Below are 22123 nucleotides of genomic sequence, written 5' to 3'. Positions count from 1 at the left end.
AGCGCTCATTTGTTACAATTATTAAATTTGTTACAATTAAAGCCACCATGAAAATTTGTTACAAACTTAATATCTAGATAATGGATCATGGAAATGTTGGCCATTTTTGTGAGGTTGCTCCTTGATCTGTTGCCTACACTAGAAGGGTTTAAGCAGATGCCTTATGATTTCTTTTGTCCATCGGTACAATGCGACCTCAAGAACAGAATATGTGCAACCTCTGGGATCTATTTCAGATCCCACAACAGTGTGCGTATGTACAGTCGTTATGTGCGTGGCAAAACTGCATATATCTTAAAAGTAGAGTATGGTCATAGTGGTTTGCTGCCAAAATGATAAAGGAGCTTCTCTGTATTGTGCGTTTCGTTGAAGCACCGTTTGAGGATGTCGATTGGATCGACGAAGAAAAAGGTGTGGCAAATGGTTTAATAATTACAGAACCATCTTCCTGTTCTTTCTGGATGTCAGTAACGAAAAAATCTAAGTGACTGATAAACCCATGGACAGAGGAGCAGTAACTTCAATAGAATAATTTTCTACAACCCTGCCACTGATTTCTTTTAAATTTTTGTTAAAAATACGGTTTTATTTTGAATAAAATGTTTTATTTCAGTTGGGTATCCGTTTCCAATTGTACTGGCAAATGTTAATAATTAAAGCGTTGATATTATTAATTAAAAATTAAAGAGTTGATTTAAAAAAAAAAGTAAACGTGTAGAGTTTTGTATTTTATATTTACATTGTAACATGTTAAGAACGAGAAATAAATAAATAAAACATAATCATTAACCACATTTTTTCTAAAAAAAATTTAATTAACTCATTAAAAAATATTTATATTTAGTTAATTAAATACTACAAAAGGTGGTTGCATATACTTTTCCATAATCTCGTTAACTTCCTTGAACTGTCTTGGATTTTCCTGCATACTTAAAGTTCCATTAATATTTAGAAATCTTAATGAGATTGGTTCAGATGGTTGCCAGATGACGTTGTCCAACAATGGGTCGACTTCCGGAGTTGGATTGCTAAAATAATTAATAAAATATGTTTAAATTATATTTACTTAAAATAGTATTTTCATCAATAATGGTATCATTATTTTTGCTATTGCTCTGAAGCTATAATCTTGTGACATTTCAATACAGTTCCCTTTTTTACTGCGAATAAACCACAGTTTTACTTTACTTTTAACTTTAATTTCATATAAATGTTATTTTAAAGTATAAATGATATATCTTCGATATGTTATTCACTTACTAATAGTGGTATTTTCTTTCTATTTATTTATTTTTGGTTTTAATATTGGTAACCAGATCCTACTATATTTTGTCAAGGTTTTGACAAGGAATTTGCCATGCATTTGGTTTCTTTTAGTATAATAATAGTGGGTTTGTTGATTCTTTTTACGATCTGTGTCTTTTAGGACTATACATAAATATTTTCATTGAACTATATGTTTTCATGCGTAGTTAAATATTTGAGATACGTAAGTATCAAATTCTCTATTTTTTATACAAGATTGATATTCACTTATTCTACCATTTAATCGTCTTGATGTTTCACCTAAATAAAAATGTTCGCATTCACAAAGTATTTTATAAATACTGTTCTTTGTTCCTTCTTGTTCATTGTTAGGTTTGGTTTAAATTTAATAGATGTGTTTTTTGTTTTATATGTTGTTGAAATGTTGACTTTATTTCCTATCAATTTGTTTTTTACAATTTATAAACAACAGAGGATAATTATTTTTTGAAAAAAGAGATGTTTTAAAGTATTTCTTGTGTAAGAACGAATTTTCGTTAAAATAATGAATTTTGAATTTATCATTATAAGCATTTAATTATTTTTTCCTTTTTAATATTGATGTTGTAATTTCATTTGTAGTTTATAAATGTTTTTGTGTCTTCTTTGTCATTTATGCTATGTTACATTTTACAAGAATTAACGCCTTAAATTATGTTAAGGTCTTCACATCCGTATGATAATGGTTGCATAGCTATTAGATCTGTTTCAGGTTTCAATAATGGAACAAATTGTAGTTCTGAGCATTGACAGGTCATGAGTTGTCGTTGTTATGTCTATACCAGAGAACTACGAACACATGTGATCGTAGTTCTCTGTCTAGACATCTATTTTTCGTCTTGCTTTTTGTCTTCATTTGAAGCGATCAGTCGGACCACACTGCGTTCAATCGACTTTATTGTTTGAGAACTAAATTTTGGATTCTTTTTAGAATTAGGTTCGTGGATTGTTTTGGGATTAAGTTATTCGATTAAGCTATGGATATGGATAGTATCCAATATTAGTTGGAGCCATTTGTTCAATGTAGTCATTCTTTTTTATGTAGCCAAATAAAAAGAAATGTTTCTTCTACATGGATTATCTGGAAGTTGTATGAGAACTGGATAAACCATAAGTATTTTAAAATTCATATTTCATCTAGTTTCACGCAGGGGTGCTCTCTTTTTTTTTTGTTTTCCTTTTTTAAAAAAACTTGCTTCTTATCTTGTGAAAAACTTGTTTCTATATCGTATTAAATTGTTTCACAGTTTTATTAGCTATTGGTTGATGACGACCGCGCAAAATATGGAGTGATAATCATCCATAGATGTATTAATCCACCAATGGACAAGCAGAATTGCTTATAAAAAGGAAGAAGAAGTTACTGCCTTCAGCAATTACCAGATCCTTATTTGTATTGTATTATAGTACGTTGTTTACTATTGTCTTCACGAATAAATGAATGTTTACTTATTTTTAATGATAGAGAGTCTCATCGAGTTTTTTCATGCGGTTTTTGGGGGTTAAAGAACTACTAAGAAATGCGTTTAATAACTCTGATTGATGACGTCATATAGAGATGACATTATCTACATATATCCACCACACTGTATGTTTTAACTAGACGTTAACATCTTTACGTCCTGAACTAACCATTTAAACTTAGAATGTCTCATTTTGACTTTATTTTTGAAGCCATAGCACATTTTTTTCTGAAATTTTGGTAAATTAGTAATTTAATATTATCGTCTGGGGCACATCTAGTACGATTAAAACCTAATGAATAAAATAAATGTGTAGAATTATTCTCCCGAGTTCGATTTTATTCAATAAACTCAGAAACCAGTTTGCAATTTCAACTTATCTTATTATTAATACAATTGATATTAAAATATTAAGAATACTTACTAAAATTTTATAAAATTAGTCCAGAGTTTGACAAACTTGTGAAGAACGAGCTGATCTTCTTCTGGAAATTTACTAAGATCGGAGTTGTATCCATCTGCCCAAAAATAATGAATATCTTCACCATGCATAACAGCATCTGCATCTGAATTATAAAGAAATAGTATTTTGCTTTATTTTAACTAGCTGTATATTCTAAAACGATGATGAATTTATCAAGATCGTAAAAACTGTTTCCAGAAGAAATATTCCTCGAGGATGTCTTAATTTTAATTCTGTTCCATGAAAAAACCGCTATTAAAAGCTGCATGATAAAAACATTATAACTGATAGACATTATCAAGTTGGAAAAATATTTCTTTCTGAAATCTTAGGTCAACAAAGCTATTGAAGAATCTTAACAAGGATCTAATAGTTTTGCAAAGGTTTTAGAAAAGTAACTCTCTAGCTTATTAACCCATTAACAGCCAAACAATGAAAAACAATAATTTTTCCAAATTTTTTTATTGAAACTAGTTAAAAATGCATCAACTAAGATATGTTTATAATAAAAAAAAAAAATTACCAATAACATTTAAAAGGTTAAGGATGCGTGTACGTACCCTTGGTCGATACTGTTATACATAAAACATAATTATTATTTTGTATAAAACGAGTCGAAACATTCGAGATGGAGATGAATTTTACATTTTTTGCATAAATATATAGTAAGTACGAATTTTGCGTAACCTACATTTCTTTCGTGCACTTGTATCGTGCCTTCTAATCAAATGACTAATATTGTCAAATCTGACCACGCCAGGCAAACTATCTTTGGAGGGATATCTACAACATGAGTGAGCAGCCACTTCTGTGTTCAATATTTTAACACACCGTTCAAATTTAATAAGGGATACTGCTAGAAGTGATTGAAATTGTAATTGTGACATTTTACTATCATAAACATATTGTATTCGGCTACTACATTAGGCTGAGATACGAGAATATTTTTGTGTTTTTTCCGACTGTATCCTTCCGTTTAAATAAGAACAATGTGGAGGTATTTGCTATTACTGTAACAGCATAATTATCATTCCATCTCATGAGTAAAGCCTTAGACACAGTATCAAATTCGAATGTTTCCCGTGCCGTCTTTTGCACGTTATGCTATACTGTAATGCATACTTTGCAGTGCGGTTTTCTCTTATAGTACCTGTGGGTAAGAAGCGTAGATCCTGCAGTGTGTCAAAAAAACCAAAAGACGAAAAGAAATTGTCGAAAAAGACTCGATGCTCTTGGGGCTTGTCAATTACAGAAAGTAACTCTAAATCTACCTTCGTTCCCAAACTATTACCCGAATCAAAATTATTATATTGTTTTCCTCCATATGGTATGAATATAAATAACCTGTATGTAAACAAAGACACGATAATTTAAATCCAAATCTTACAGACTTTCCCCGAATGAACAACTTACATGAATGACGTCCAAAATATGGTACCATTTACTCATCAATTTAAAGGTTATGTTCAAATATATAGCAAATTGGAAAAATTTCATATTCATTATATGAAAGATGTAAGTTTAGCAAATTTAGAATCTTTGTCTAATTGAGTAATATTATACAAATGAGTATTTTGTTTGATTGATCGAAATTTATTTCTGGCCATTTTCTTTCTCTCACTCTCATTTTAGTTTCTCTCACAATGGCTACTTCCTAATCTTCATCTTTCGATCAATACATCTTACATTGTGGCAAAGTATGATATCCCGATAATATGCAGATAGCGATGGAGCGTTTCAGTTCAGCTTCATTCATATCGAATTTGTGACGAATGTTTGGTGCTGCGTAAGTATTTGAAAAAAGTATAATCTGGCTTGTGACTTCATTATCGAAAAATAATGAAAATATTTCGATGGGCGATTTTCCTAAATGGATGACTTTGATTTTCTCTAATAAACGATTGTTATTACTTTCAGGATGAGTCTAGAATACTGGAGAAGTGTTTGTAAACTCATTTTGGTAAAATTTTCGATTTATTTTGTGAGTTTTCGCATTTTATTGCTAATTCTACTAAGTGGGATATCATCTTCTTCAGAATGACTTGCTGTCGGAACGTAAATTTCATATGTTCCAGCAATTTCTGCATCAAAATTATCTTCTTGAATGAGATTATCATCTAGGCCTTCGTCATCAGTAATTTCATCAACATTAAGAAGGATATATGTAACTTCTACTTCATCTACATTCTCTGTATCTGAATCTTCTTCAAGACATACAATTCCTTAGTAGACAAAGGTCATGTTCGATCATATATTTCTGTGCAGTCATAGGTCCGAATGGTCGCTTCTGGCGGTGGCCCAACGACATTCAAGAAGTACTTGGTTGACTCAATTGACTGTGAAAAAAAAACTTCGATGGTTATCTAATTTGGGCAGTGGGACACTTCGATGATTAGCGACAAAACCTGTGTCTAGCCGTGGACAAAAAATCGTAGACCTATACAGAGCATTGGCGGAAATAGTCGTAGACCTATGTCTAGCACTGGAGGAAAGACCTATGTAGAGTACTGGGCGAAAAATATGTGTCAAACACTAGACGAAAGAACCACAGCTTATATGTAGCAGTGTATAAAATATTAGGTTCTCCTGTCAAGCAGTGGACGTTCAATTAGTGAATAGAAGAAGGTAACATGAGACGAAAAACAGATTAGCTAAAGAAAAGAAGAAGACGAAAGAAAGGAAAAGAAGAAATGACTCGACTTGTCAGTGAGCGTGACGTCACTAGAACACCTGAGCAGGTGCAAACATCAAAGGATGCCGCTTTTTCCCACGGTCGGTAAAATTTTCCCAGCCCCAAGCGACGCAACATCACCAACAAACGAATTTTAGGCTAGACAGATAATTTTGAAACAAAAAAAGTTCACAACTCACCTTTAGATCACTTTGAATATCCCCTTATGTGCAACAAACAAATATTTTTAGTTCTTATTTATGTAATATAAACCGCCTCACAGTTACGAAAAGCTATTACACGTACTTACAATTGCAGTAGATGTAACTTACAAACTAGTCGACGGTTGATCAATCGTCATTGATGCCGTAATGCGCCAAAGGTGGGTACGCGCACCCTCAATATTTAAATCAAAATTGAAAAATTTCAGGCCAAGTTTCATCCAAGTATGCAATTTAGAATAAAGCGTAATAGTATTTTGAAGGTCTATTATCATAATATATATCTTCGTTGGGTCAAAAGGTCGTTAAAAAATTATTGTCTTCATGATGTTGTCAAACATCCTTATTTTAATGTTAAATATCGTAAACATTTTAGAGAGAAATAGCTGTAACTAGTATAATGTTGGTAAATTTTCTTTTAATCTGAATGCTGTACTTAGAATAATGCTTTACCTAGTGGTATAGATGGTCTCATCTCCGGTCCTCCTAATTCTCCTATGTAGGCAAATCGGTACAAGTAGTTTGGGACATAGGGTGATGCTAATTCAACTTGTTTGATTATTGCATTGATAAATAATCTGTCACTGACAAACTTAAAAAGACATTGATACATTAATAACTTTAATTTTCTGCAGCGGAAGATGAAAAACGTGTTTTGAAAAGTGAAGTATATGCTGTATTGATTTATAATTGTTATAATGGTATATTAAATGTACATAGAAAATTTAAACGATTGGTTTAAATTGTAAAAAATTAAACAAGTTTGAATTAATGAAATGTATTGTGCAATGAAAGATTCAGAGTAACAGAGACTCCAGCAGAAAATGGATATCTAGCTAAAAAATTTGAAACCTTCGAAACTACCTAGTAGTTTTTAGAAATATTTAGAGTAGTAACAAATCAAATAATCATTGTCAAGATTCAGTAGTCTTGCCGTGCTACATTTAGTAACTGACAAATACTTAAAGTATCTCTCAGTACACAGCACACACAAGGGATGTGTTCTTTCTTTTGTGGTACTATTCTATCACTATGTGTAAATGGTAGCTTTTAGACGTCCAATATAATAGAAGGCCAGATCCTCTTTTTTAAAGATAAACTAGACACCTATAAATTTATGTTGCTCCTTCAATAATGCATGTTTTACAAAATAATAACGGAAATCGAGACTGGGAACAAGAGAAGCTCTTTTTGTCTTAAAAATTTTTTCAAAGATACCAACAAACGTACATTTGTATGCCAAGGGACAAATAACATGTAACTTTTATAAAATAATTGGGAGCAAATATCAATAGATAGTGTAAATAAAAAAAAAAGAAATCCTATCAAAAATCGAACAACCGAGGAATTCGAATGATCAGATGTTACGTTTCCTCTGTTTTGCTGTATGGCTGTGAAAGTTAAACAGTGAACTCTGAAACAGAAAAAAGAATCGATGCTTTTGAAATGTATATATAGAAACGAATGCTAAGAATTCCATGGATACAAAAAGTTAGCGATGATCAGGTACTTCGGCGCGTGAGTTAACAAAAAGAATTACTAAGCTTAATAAAAGGGAGAAAGATACAATACATGGCTCATGTGTTGAAAGGTGAAAGATATGAATTAATCCAAATCATATTGAAAGGTATAGTTAAGGGCAAAAGATCAGTTGGAAGACTCCAGAACTCGTGGCTTAAAGACCTGAGAAGATGGTTTGTCCATTCATCCATAGAAATCATTCATGCAGTAGTTTCAAAAGCTACAATTACCATTTGGATCGCCAACTTTTAAAAGAAGATGGCGCAATAAGAAAAAGAATTTATTAAATAGTTATACTGATGAAAATATCTCGTGTGATTAGCCTTAGCATACATCGCACACCTAAATGATTTAAGTGTGTTACATGAATAAGTGTTAAGTGATTTAAAATTATATTTGATGATTCTCACCCTTATAAAACCGCCCAAATCTTCCGCAAAACTAGTATTGTGTGTATATAATTGTTTTCTTAAAGTACCAGCAATTTCTCTATCTTCAGGAGACATATTTATTTTGCTATCAATTAGTTGGCTTGGATTGTCATCGAGAAATTTTAATATGTCTGTGGTATCTAGACCAGCTAAAAATAATAGTGTTGTGGTTTATAATATAATACTGTAATTTAATTATCGTTTACTTAAAGTATTACTATAAACTATTATTATGAAAAATATGTACATCATAAAAATATCTAGATGAGAATAGACACTATTAAAATCAGGCAAGTTTTCTTACCAACAATTGCTGCTTCTTCTGAAGTAAATCCAGATAGTACAGGCACGTTTTTATAATTTCCTGATAAAAATGCTTCAAAACCATTATAAGAGAACGGTCCTTCTGATTCCTGAGATACTCCTAATTTGAGGAACCCCTGTAACTGAAAGAATACAACACATATTACATTATTATGTAGTTAGCTTCGATTACTTTTTTTGTCATATTGATTGATACCACAAGTAAAAATGCGCAGATGAAATACCTATGGATAAATGTAGATTTAACTTTCTCTTGTAAAATTTTTTTACCTCCTATTTCTTTAACCATTCTCACAATACGTTTTTATATTTGGTACAATTAATTATATTGTGTAGTTAAAGTAAAATTGTACCATTTGGTAAAAAATTTCAAGAATAAGATCATGCCATTCCACTGTCATCGACTGTTTCTTCACGAGATATTATGTGCTCATATGTGAAACAAACGTTTTTAGGTATGTTATATTCAGAGCCTTACCTTAAAAATATCGGTGGCTTCTGCTTTCTGGAGCACATTCAACAACTCTTTCGTATCATTAGATTTAAATTCAGGATCCAAAGCTCTACCAAGTGACAAGGCCGTGTTGGTTTCATCGTCCTGTACGAGCAAACCATTAAGTATACTTAAACTTTGCATTATTGCGGCATGAAACAGTTCTAAAAATAATGTAAGTAAAAAAATTACCAGCGAATTAAAAACTTGGATCAAATTAAAGTAATACAAGACAGGATAACTGTTATGAATCAAATACGAATTAAAATTACTATTACTATTTCACTAGACTATTTTTAACTGATAAAACGTCATAGCAACGTCACATTTCCTACTGACAAAGGTCCTTCCTGTCTGTGATTTCTCAGCGACAAAATTATGATAGATCCGTCACGAGTCGCGTGTCTGGTAATTCTATTGTTGTCAGTTTAACAAACGTCATTTAGGTGTAATCAATTTTGGACAAATGAATCTAGACAAAAAATCAAGATTTGGATGGTAGTAGGTGAAGAAATCAAAAAATTGGTTTCGGAAAAGGTCCCATTAAACACGCAGAGGTCCAGAAGCTCTATTTGGACCAATTTTCCGAGTTCCTACGGATGAAAAATTTTACGCTTAAAAGATGTACCACCATAACGGAACAAGCAAAAATTGTCTAGGATTATGGCTTTAACATGAAAAACGTAATGGCGAAGACCATAAAGATTCGTCTGTAAAGTCAATGTGGAATACTACAGCAAAAATGGTACAAGAAAAATATTTTACGGAGTACGGCATAAAAATCGACCCTTTCACAGATATATATTTCAAATGTAAAAATTTGACCAGAGATACCGAGCGGAGGTAGCTTTAAAGTATTTAAGAAAAAAGAGAACCCAGTTTAAAAGCATTATCCACCGAAGAACTATTAAAAGTTATCCAAAGCTACGAGGAGGAAACTTCTGATAAAGCACAAAAGAAGGTTTTCACCTTTGCTTATTTGAACTTGCTTAGAGAGGAAATCAGGCCGTAAACTGCAAGTTTTACTTTTTCCAGGAAGAATTTGATGTTATGGGAGAATTTACGGGCCGAATTGAATACAACAGCATTTTTTGCAAAACAAATCAAGGCAGTTCGAAAAGTTTGGCAAGCAACAAATGGCTGGTAAGAAATTCATTAAACGAGTATTTATACAAAGTTAGATTATTTTTGAAATCAATGAAAAAAGGAGACCAAATATTTTATCAAACAGACTCTTTCTTAACGTTCACCCCAACTGTAAGGATGGATGTTGGTTCAAAAACTGTCCAGTTGGAATCAACACCGTATCTAAGTGGACAAGAATCGCTGAAAAAATTTGAATAGACACAAAAAAACATAAAATAACAAACCATTCTCATCGATATTTAGCTGTGTCAGCCTTGTTCAAGCAAGGTGTCCCTGAACAGGAGTTAATTAAATTAACGGGTCACTAAAATGCAAGCTCTCTAAAACTAGATCTGCAGCAGGATTATAGTTACGACCAGACGTTGATCGAAAATCTCAGAACAACAAATGAAGCTGGACCTTCGAATTCCCAAATGCTACAGATCAGTAACACACAAAATCATGCTTTAGTCGAAAAAAAAAAAATAAGCAAACTACTATAGCCTATAATAATTGTACATTTAATATTTCTAACAAATAAATAAATATTATGTTTCGTTTATATGTTGTATTAATTGTCTAGTGAAAAAGTCTTGTCGTGTATCGATCGATTATTTACCGGTTTTAAAATTTTCTTCTGGTTTTATTCAAGTTTGTTCCCGTTTGGCAATTTTCGCGTATGAAATTTTGACAAAATCACTTGACTGACGTTTTGTGATTTATTTATCAAAATTTAATTCGGGAAAATTGCCAGGCAACAAACTTTCATACCAGTCGAAAATATTTTCTTTCCTATAATATTATATAGTCTTTCAAAATGAACTAAATAAATTAAATTAAATTAAACTGCAAATTAATATCTACTTTTGTTCGTTAGTCCTACAGTTTTTTTGCTCTTATCTAAAAATCTCATTACTTACGTTTGCCGTTTTCCCATGGTCCTATAAGATGATAATCAACAGACAATGATCCTGAACTCTCACCAGCTATAGTCACATGATTAGGATCTCCACCAAATAAATGAATATTTTTCTGTACCCATTCCATAGCCCACCTTTGGTCTTTAAGTCCAATATTCAAAGGAATAACTCCATCGTTAGTTCCAACAAAGCCTAGAAATAGTATTTGACTATAATAAGTACCGTACATGTAAACCATTAGTCTTTACCAAAAGCTCCCAGTCTGCAGTTGAAGGTTACAACAACAATGCCAGAATCTATTACATATTTTGGTCCAAAGTACTCAAATGTACCTGCTTCTAAAACAAATATTCCTCCATGGATCCATAGCAAAACAGGAAGGAGGTTATTACTGCCAGGTTTCTGTAAAATATTTTTCTAGTTAATGTTAACAAGACCTGAGTTTATCTAAACATATTAAAATAATTAGCAATTCCTTAGCTAATTATTAACGAAAGCATACGAGAAAAGAGAAAGTTGGTATAATAATTTCCATAACAATTCATTACAATTTCCAGTCCCCAGATAACCCAAACTTTAATCACTTTTTCAAGCTCAACACTGAATTCATAGTAGAAACTACTGTCACACACCACACTCCAGGTTATGAACCGATCACGAACCCCCTCACTAACAGGGAGACAAAGAGTTATTACTAAATAAGCAAAAATAATCAAGTACAGAAAGCCACTGGAGAGACGTTTTCCGAGTCCATGAGAGCAGCCCAAAATCGCAAGAGATGGAGAGAATTGACAGCCCGCATTGTAGGAAATCACGATCCTCAGCAATGAGGAAACGACAAGAGAGAGAAGCAAAAATACCTCATTTGGTCCTGACAATATCAGCAGACGATATCTAAAATAACTTCTTGAGAGTATCATTACTCTTCTAACAAAAACTATTAATGCATGTCTCAAAAATAGTCACTTTCTTACTCCTTGGAAAGTGACTAATACAATCGTGATACCTAAACCAGGTAAACCCCGTACTGATGTGTAATCCTTTAAATCAATATCTAATAAATACGCTAGCTTGAGGCTGGCTCAGGACGTTTAAACGACTGACGGAACTAAAGTAACATCGAAATGGTGGCGTATACCACTGTCATGTCATCTCACATATGCATACTGGACTACTTCTGGCAGAACTGCCTCTCGAAAGCTGACGAGGTCTGGCCGTTAACTCAAACATTCAATAACAGAACTCTACTGCAATACATTAGTCTTAAAGTTGGATGTATACGTTGAAACGGCTGCAGACACAAAAAAGTAACTAGAGACTCAGTTTTTGTTAAATTTAGCTCAAAAACACAAACACTACACTTAAAGTATATTAAACCCAGACAAACCTTTTACCTCTCATTTAACTGGCGACTCCATCTCAATGGCGTCCTAGATGCTTTACAACACACGTCACGACGAATGCTACAGTGCCTATTTAGGTGCTCTTCTGCCTTGCACTGTACTAATCCAACAACATTAAAAGCAAACCTAAAGAGGATTACAAGATCCTAACCGAGGACTTCATGTTCAATCATTTTTTAAATAAAGAATCCTTATCCGAATCCTCAAATGAACATTAAACAAAGCCTCATCTTAATAAATGAAGAAAAATATTTAGCAAACTCGTCAATAGAATGTAGTAGGCTCTGGTTACAATACTTAAAGGAGAAATTAACAGTAATAATATACCAATATTAATGGGCTAATATCAGATTTATAATTAACTAAGTAAGCAGAAAAATATCAGAATTTTTCATCGACCTTAGGGTGCAATATAATGTCTTATAATTTCACTCAAAATATGGCTTTTTGCCTGCAAGGTCGAAGGCAAGTAAATCAACTATCAAATATAGCGCCAATCATAGACATATAATACAAAATAAACCGACTGCTGCAATACAGTCACGTTCCCCCAGTGCGACAGAGAAAATTGAAGAAAAGCAGTATCTGCATCCCCGTCTAATGGGTCAAGTTTATCGACCGCGTGACCTTCTCATTGATAATTTAGGTCATGTGGTCAATAAACCTGGCAAATTAGAAAATATTCAGCTTTGCCTTAGCTTTCTCTGTCGCACTGGGGGAAAGGACCTATTTCCCCAATTGATAAAAGTTTACAGGGTAACACTAATATGTTTTTAATTTATATATTCTCCAAAATAAATTAAAATGTAAGTCTCATTACATTTTTTTTTAATTATTAATGCCAATTTTGTTGATAGGCATGTACTATTTAGCGTGAATGTGCAGTTAATTGGAACACTTATGATATTATACTGATAATATGATTTTAATCAAAAATACGAGTTACAATGAATTGATAAAAATCTGTCAAATGTTTATTAAAAATTCCATAAATTTACAGCGTCCATAGGTGGTGTATAATATTTGAAGTTTTTATAATCTAGAAATCAAATTCTTTATCGTATTCAAAAATCCAGTTTAATCTGGATTAAATAATACTTACTTGTGGCGTGTAAACATTAATATATAAACAATCTTCACTTATTTCAAGGTTAGAATATTGTGATTGGTATTGATAACAAATCTTGGTATTTCTAGTGGTATTGAGAACATCAGTCCAAGGTTTCGGTGGTTTGGCTAGCTGCAACAAAATACATTACTTATTAAAAAAACTTAAGATATCATTGATCATCACGTGCTTGTTTTATGTTTCTAAAACTCGGTGAACTCGGAGAGAAAAAGGTGAGATTGTGGAGCAGACTTTATACTTAACAAAAGGGTATCGCTATCTAATTGTTTTTTATTTTTATTCTTCCTCTTTATAAGAAATTCTGCTTGTTCATTGGTGGATTAATACCTCTATGGAACGTTGTCACTCCATCTTTTGCTCGGTAGTCCGATACTTTTTTTGCCGATTGGTGACTTATCTCTTGCTATTTTGACGACACGGGTCTCCTTCATACTGCTTATATAGTTATTCTATTTTTTTTTCTGTTTTGTGTCCATTCATTTATATACTGTACTTTACATTTTCTTTTAATGTCTTTACTTCTCTTTCGATCTCTCAGCGTAATTCCTGTAGCTCTTCTCAGTACTCTTATCTCTGCCGTTTCCAGCAGCCTTTGCGTTGCGGCTGTGTCTGGTCTTGTTTTTGAGGCATCATTATCATTATCATATCATTATTGGTATTACACTGGCATTATAAATTCTTTACTTCATCTCAGTGTTAACCGTTATGTCAATACCCAAGTGCCTGATACGGGAGTCTATACCCGTGCTACCCAGGTACCCGGCATTGTTTCGGTAAACTTCGCTTGTACATTCCGAAAATAACAGACAATTGGGATTTTTCTTTGTTTGCTATCAGTGTTTATTTAACTGTGCTTACAAGTTGTTAATATTTTTGTGACTATATGCGTGTTTTATATTGTAATTACTTGTAATAATGGCAAGAAGAGAAGTGAGTGCTAGCGAATTTAGAAGGTAAGTTATTACTGTTTATTTTTACAATGTTTTATACATAGATCATTCAATTTGAGAATGACGTATGAAAAGCAACAGAAGTACTTGCAACAATTTATAGACGATATAGATGAGGAAGTAGACAAAAATATCGAAAACCAGGAATCAGATGAGGACTATGTTTCGCAAAGCAAACCGGATGGAGATGAAGCTTTTGACGTAGAGGACGTTTTTACTGATATCAATAATAAGATTGAAATCGATACCGACGGCGACGATAGTAGTGATGAAGATTTTGACGATTTTCATGAAAGTTCTTCCCAAAGTGATGTTCTGGTTGCAAAAGATAAAACGATTTGGCAACGAAAACCGTTTACTGCAAGTCGAACACTGAAACGTAACCTTTTGCGTGAAAAAACGGGCCCAGTACGTTCTACTAAAACTCTTTCGATTAGAGATACATTCAAATGTGTTTTCAGTGACGTAATGTGTGACATAATTATACGCGAAACCAATCGAAAATCTAATAGCGTTTGTGAAAAGTATAATGTTGAAAACCCCGACAAACCTCGAAATGTTTGGAAGTCACACATAACAGAAGAATTTGATGCATACTTAAGTATTCTTATTACAGCAGGAGTACGGCATTCAAATTCAGAGCACACGAAAGATTTATGGAAAACAGACTCTCATCCTTTGTACCGAGCAAGTATGGGCATAAATCGCTTTTGGAGCATCAGCAGATTCTTACGGTTTGACAGTGACAAAACACGTGCAGAACGTTTGCAAAATGATAAAGCTGCAGCTATTACAGATATGTTCCATCTTCTCAATGATAATTTACGTCGTAACTATGTACCGTGGGATTCTCTTACTGTGGATAAACAGTTATTTCCTTTTAGAGGTAGGACACGTTTCACGCAATATATGCCAACAAAACCTGCCAAGTATGGCATCAAGGATTGGTGGGTTTGTGACGCCAATAATTCGTATCCACTTACTGGACAAATTTATACTGGAAAACATTCGACTGGACGTGAAACTAATCAAGGTAAACGCGACGTAAAAGATTTGTGTTACCGATACAAAAATTCTGGACGAAACATAACAATGGATAATTTTTTCACAACTCTTCCACTAGCCCGTCTCCTGTTGTCTTGGAATTTATCATTAGTTGGTACTTTGAAAAGAAACAAACCATATATTCCACAAGAAATGCTGCCTTCGCCAGAGTGTGAGCCTGAATCGTCATTACACGGATTCAGTGCAGATCGTGTTACTATTTGTTCATATATACCAAAAAAGAAAAAAAGCGTTATCTTGCTGTCAACAATGCATGACAACGATAATGTAAGTGGCCCAAAAAATAAACCTGAAATAATTCAGTTCTATAATACAACTAAAGGAGGCGTAGACAACATGGACAAAATGGTTTCTCATTATTCCACTAAACGCAGAACTTTGCGTTGGCCAGTAGCCTTCTTTTACAATATCCTAGACGTAGCTTGTCTAGCAACCTATACAATTTATACAGAGAATAATCCACAGAGTTCTACTGAAACCAGTAAGCATAGAATTTTTCTACAAGACTTAGGGAAACAACTAGTGATGCCTGCAATTTCTGCTAGATCTAAAGTACCAAATGTATACCGAAATTTTTCATCAAGGTCAGGAATTGAGTGTATGTTAGGAAAACCTCTACCTACAGATTCAAGTAATACTGCAGAGTCATTACCACTTCGAGATTCCACTGGACGCCTCAAAATTGTTGGAAACTGCTACATTTGTATGTCTTTAGCGAAAAAGCGGCTAAGAAAGACACGAAAATCATGTAATGTTTGTAATCGTCCACTATGTAACGAACACTCAGTAAATATAAGTAAGTGTGGACAATGTGTTTAAAATGTAACTTTTATTTACGTTTCCATATCACTTTTATTATAAAAAAAACTAGACAGAGCTTCATAATTTACTAAACATTAGTGTTACCCGGGTGCCACGGGTGTGGACGTAATGGTGTAAAAACTTTGACAGGTAATTTTAATATATTATATGCATTTTTTTCTTTGGTTTTTATTATAAATCTCTTCGTTCTAAATAATTTTAGGAATAACTAGAAGCTCAAATAAAAATATTTATACTATCGTCAATGATTCAGATAAAACAATTACCCAGGTACCTGGGTATAGACACAAAGGTACACGTGTCTGTTTCGCCATATAGTGTTATTAATCTCTTAGGTACTTCTTTGTCCAGGTCTTCATAGCTGTACAGTGTAATTCACAGGTATTTTATTTCCATTACTTGTTCACTACTGATGCCATCAATTTCTAGTTTACATCTAGTTAATTATTTGCTGACTACTATTGTTTTAGTTATTAATATTGCGTCGTTTGCGTAACACAGTATTTTTATTTCTTTTTTTGTTCCATTCTGTATTCTCTATCTTTGTTAACACTTTTGATGATTTCATCCATGATTAAATTGAATAGAATGGGGCTCAATAAATCCCCTTGTCTTATTCCGCTGCCTATTTCTATCGGTTCTGTAAGTTGTCCATCTATTCTGACTTCCGTTTTGTTAATTTTGGTAGATGTTTTCGATAGTTTTTATAATATTTAGGGGATATTCTCTATTATAAAGAAGGCAGATTACATATTTGAGTCTCACTCTGTCAAACACTTTCTTTAGATCAATCAGACACAGAAATGCTGGTCTATTATACTATAGCTGGTCTACTAAGTAATTTGCTTTGTAACGAATATTGCGTCTGTACACGATCTTCCACATCGAAACCCCTGTTGTTCATCTACTAAACATCCTCTGATTTATTAGCACATTGTTAAATGTGTTTGTAAGTTTAAGGGTAGTATTTAACAAATTTATACCTGTGTAGTTTTTTTTAGTTTCGTTTTTTAAATAGTAGAATTAGAATTATTTTCCGAAATTCCTCTACATTTATATTTTAATAAGTTCCCAGCGTTACCAGAAAAGCGTTCCTAGTGATAATTTGTTATTTTTCTTACAAGTGCATGTGTGTCGCTTCTATAATTGTCTTGTAATTATGGTATGCCTCTTGTGTTTTGGTTGAAATGTATTTCAGGTAAGCTATCTAATTTAGATGAGAGAAACTAGACATTATTATGTGTCTTGTCTAATATATAAAATAATACAAATATTACATATAAAATATTACAAAAAAAATTTAACACTCGAGTTCTAATCTTTAAATCTATTCCATAGCTTTCTATTATAGCATTCTACCATTTCCTCATACTTTTTGTTTAATTTTCCAGGTTTTTGTTGCGTATATTGGAACTTATATTGTTATATATTATTTAAAATTTTGTATTTCTCTAATATGCTGATGCTCACATTATTTCGTTTTATTTAAAGTAAGTATCGTGTATCGAAAATTCTAGGTCAAAAAATATATCTACTTGTTCTGTACGGTTACCTTTTTTTTTCACGGGGTCTTTTCAAGATGCGTTTTACTAACTGACATACCTTTTATTTTGAATACACTAATCATTAAGCTCACCTTCTCTTAAGTATGTCCAAAGGCTTTGAGGGACGATAAGTGCTGATAGGAATCCGTGTTGTTAATTTTGCATTCCATAAAATCATAAAAAAAGCTACGTACTCCGTGCACTAACGTTCCAGTTTTCCCAATTTGTGAAGGTTAGCTTCTCTAAATTTTCCATCACAGTGGCTTCTATTTCATTTTGGATCTTCCTCTTTTTCTTGTTCTATTCATTTTTATCCTTTATACAATTTTCATACTGTTATTTAATGCATTTTGTATAGACTCAGCCACTTTATTTCTTGAAATCTAATTTGAGCTGTTATCAAAGGACATTTTTGTTTTGTTAATTATCAGATGCGTTTCTTCTGCCACTTTCTTTAGTTTTCTTTAGCACATTTTGTTGAGAACGCTTAACATTTTTTACAATTTTTAGCGACATTTTTGCCAATGTTCCTTCTTTTCTTTGAAGTTTTTTCATATCTTATGTATACTTAATTGCTTTAATCTATAGATCCGATCTATAACAGATCGGTCTATTTTGAAGCCTATTTGAAATCTCCAGCTGTGGCCTCTTCATGTTTGCCATATCTTACAAATACAATTATAATTGCAACTCCTTTGTAATTATTACTGTTGATTGCATCTCCTTTTGTCTATATTGATTAATATTGCTGCTAACCAAATTATTCGCATATTTTTCTCTTAAGATTATATTATATAAAAATACGTAAAAACCTGAAGAATAGAAAAGCAGCAGGTAAAGACGGGATACCAAACGAATTACTGAAATATTATGGAACAGCAGTGACACAACAATTAACAATATTCATAAATAAAATTATAAAACACAATCATATACCAGAAGAATAGAGATCGAGCGAACTAATTCTACTATTCAGAAAAGGAGATAAAAACAGCCAGAAAACTAAAGAGATATAAACTTGTTAATTACTACCCAAAAGTTACAACTAAAATTTTTTTGGTTCTAATAAACCAGTGGATAAGTTTAGCAGATGAACAATAGAGTTTTTGTAGTGGAAGATCGTGTACAAATGCAATATTTGTTAGAAAGAAAATTACTGAGAAATCACTGAGGTACAACAGCAAGCATTTCTGTGTCTAATTGACCGAAAGAAAGCGTTTGACAGAGTAAAACTTAAAGATGTAATCCATCTTCTGTATAATGAAGAAGTTCTCCTAAATATTGTAAAAACTGTCGAAAACATCTACCAAAACATCAAAATGGAAGTCAGAATAGATGGACAACTTTCAGAACCTACAAAAATAGGCAGCGGAATGAGGCAAGGAGATTCATTGAGCCCCATGCTCTTCAATTTAATTATGGATTAAATTAAATCATCAAAAGCGTTATGAGAAAACCAAAACAATAGTAGTCAGCAAAGAACCAACCAGATGTAAAATAGAAATTGATAGCATTAGTATTAAACAAGTGATGGAAATAAAATACCTGGGAATTACACTATCTAGCTATGGAGACCTGGACAAAGAAGTAAAAGATCAAGTACAAAAAACAAATAGACGGGCAGGATGCCTTAATGACACTATATGGCGAAACAGACACATTAAAACTGAGATGAAGTCAAGAATTATAAAGCCAGTGTAAGACCAATAATGACTTATGCCTCAGAAACGAGACCCCACACAACCACAACACAAATGCTACTGGAAACAGCGGAGAAGAGAGTACTGAGAAGAATTATAGAGGGATAGAAAGAGAAGTCAAGACAATAGAAGAAAATGTATCGTACACTGTATTAATGAATGGACACCAAATAGAAAAAAAAGAATGGAGTAGCCACATAAGCAGAATGGGGAAGACCCGTGCCGTCAAAATAGCAAGAGATAAGTCACCTCAGCAAAAGAAGTATCAGACGACCACGCAAAAGATGAAGCGGCAACCTTCCATAGAGGTATTAATCCCCCAATGAACAAGCAGAATTGCTTATAAAGAGAAAGAAGAAGAAGAAGATTTAATTATAAAATAATATAGAGCTTTTTTATAAACTTGTTGTAAATCCCGTCCACATTTGCTTTCTTAGGTTTCTGAAGATGTTTAATAACTTCTTTTTATTAATTTTTTGTCAGTGCTTTGTCGTTTTATGTTTAGTTACTTCTGTCAACTCAAGAAAGCTATTATTTAATATATTTTCATATACATTATTATTTTCAAAGAGGTCGCTCGCAGAAAATCATACAGAATCAATCGTAAATTTTAAAAATTTCTAAATATAAAAAAATTAATCGTATAATTGTGAATGTGCCACTACTCCCTAGCTCATTTAATTGTGCATAATGTGCATATTTTTATTTGTAAAATTATTGCTGCTTTCGGCATAGTCCCTATTTGGTAGAGTCCATATCTAGACTAGTTAAAGTAATACTGGTATGATGTTATGTATGGTCAATATTACTTTATAGAATGGAAATATGGCCGCTTAAAACGCCCATATTTCCATGCTTTAATGTAATATTGACTTAGATAAATAAATTAGAGATGCTGAACATCTAAGTTTATCTTTGGATAAACACCTTCGATAACAATCATATCAAATTAGGGAGTTCTATACTGAATACAAAGAGAGACAAAAATTAAGTTCCTCGTCATCTATAGGGGAGCATGTTGCACCTCGGACAATGTCGTAGCTTATGTCGTCATATTTAATAATAATTAATAATTTTCTACTTATATCTTCATTTTGACTCCGATTTTTTTTAGTAATATCTACAGCAGTTGCACTCGTATATCTACACTACTTAAAAAAATCATTGGATACGCATAAAAGATTTTTAATATAAACATAGTCTTACTTGAAATCTGTTTTCTCCTACAGGTGGTGCAGCATATGGGATTTCTTGAAAAGCGTAGTAGTCGTTGCCATTCTGACTCTTAAGGATGTGTCCACGAATCTTCCCTTCCTCCAGTTGCACTATAGTTCCATCATCTTCGATGTATTTTGAAATACTTTCGTGTACGGCAATTAAAATGATTAATAAAAATACTTGCAATATTTTAAACACCCTCATGATCACTTACTTTTAGGTAACTAATTTGTACTGTAAGCAATATCATTTTATATATACCATTCTATTGTAAAATTCAAAATGTTTTATAATTTTTATTTTTTTTATTATTTTTATCTGAGCGTCTAAGTCTTCGTTTCACAGAATGATAACTATCTAGTATTCTAATTGTTCGGTATTGAAAATGATTTTAAGTACTTGCACTCCAGTAAAAGTATTTGTCCTTAATAGTTTTTCATTTAAAAATAAAAATATATTGTACAAAGTAGTTTTTCTTCGAAAAAGTGGTCTGAGTTAATACTTGTAAAAAAGGTGATATATTCTCACTATTTAAACATTGATCTACCACTTAATAAAACTACATAATCGGAGTTTGGTCTGACTGATCCTGTGAATACTATATTTAGATCGATCTATAAATAAAATTAATTTTGTGGTGGTACATACTTGCTGGTGACGAGTTTTTGATAATTTTGTGAAATAGACAAGCAGCATGTAAATTTCTTCTCTTTTCCATGCTGAGACATTATACATGTCTTAATTTGTGAGAAATAGCCTATTGTATTTTTACACCACAGATCAGACGAAGACACGAATTTTGAACCACCTAAATTCTTCCCCTGTCGTCTAAACTAATACAAGGCCCATACGCAACATCGCCTTAGTTAAATTTTGATGAAACTAAGCTTTCGCCCAGTATTCTTTTTGGTTTGTATGGTAGAGAGCGGAGACCGGGTACGGTTGTAAGAATTTTCCTTTAATGGTTCACAGCACAGCTATTACAGCTGTAAGCAACGATCAAAACCTTTGAGGTAAAGGTTTGTTCATTTATCTTTAAATTAATGTTAAAACCAGTAGCTTAAGTAAAACAGTTTGGACGGAATATATCATTTAAATAAGTGTGTGTGATTTTTACAACCAATCCCATACCAGGGGCTGTTATAACACGAATAGGGAACAATTGTAACATTCAAAAATAATACATAAATCACGTTGTGGCATATATATGCAATATCTACTTCCATCAGTACAGTCTACGTAAGACCATTGTTTGCAGCTACCTTGGCACTGAATCCAACCAGACCGACTTGCTGAATAGATCTCTAAGCAAATAAATCAATAATATTCTTCTTCTGATGAGGATTCTGGCGGTG

General features: G+C 32.6%; 2 protein-coding genes across 2 annotated transcripts in view; one reads left to right on the top strand and one right to left on the bottom strand.

The window, feature by feature from the left end:
- The window catches only part of LOC140433150 (uncharacterized), a 1089409-nt gene that overhangs the window by 918997 nt on the left and 148289 nt on the right, over nt 1–22123 (top strand). The gene's annotated exons all lie outside the window — the stretch shown is intronic.
- On the bottom strand, nt 708–21731 carry LOC140434124 (juvenile hormone esterase-like). Its single transcript, XM_072522164.1, has 10 exons — nt 20757–21731; nt 13443–13580; nt 11186–11339; nt 10938–11129; nt 8878–9056; nt 8380–8521; nt 8055–8224; nt 6577–6715; nt 3193–3334; nt 708–1028 (listed from the first exon to the last, which is right to left on the bottom strand). Exons 1-10 carry the CDS (start codon nt 20970–20972, stop codon nt 845–847), a joined length of 1656 nt encoding a protein of 551 aa, XP_072378265.1. The 5' UTR covers nt 20973–21731; the 3' UTR covers nt 708–844.

This window comes from Diabrotica undecimpunctata, chromosome 2 (genome assembly GCF_040954645.1).
Source record: "Diabrotica undecimpunctata isolate CICGRU chromosome 2, icDiaUnde3, whole genome shotgun sequence".
NCBI classification, from domain to species: domain Eukaryota; kingdom Metazoa; phylum Arthropoda; class Insecta; order Coleoptera; family Chrysomelidae; genus Diabrotica; species Diabrotica undecimpunctata.
This window is presented reverse-complemented; position numbering and strand designations above follow the sequence as displayed.

Excerpts from the sequence above, each read along its gene's own strand:
- LOC140434124 (XM_072522164.1), bottom strand. The coding sequence starts at position 20,972 with ATGAGGGTGTTTAAAATATTGCAAGTATTTTTATTAATCATTTTAATT. Across the intron at positions 8,522-8,877 it reads AAGCCACCGATATTTTTAAG|TTACAGGGGTTCCTCAAATT; the intron begins GTAAGGCTCTGA and ends GTATTCTTTCAG. Across the intron at positions 6,716-8,054 it reads ATTTGGGCGGTTTTATAAGG|TTTGTCAGTGACAGATTATT; the intron begins GTGAGAATCATC and ends TGTCTTTTTAAG.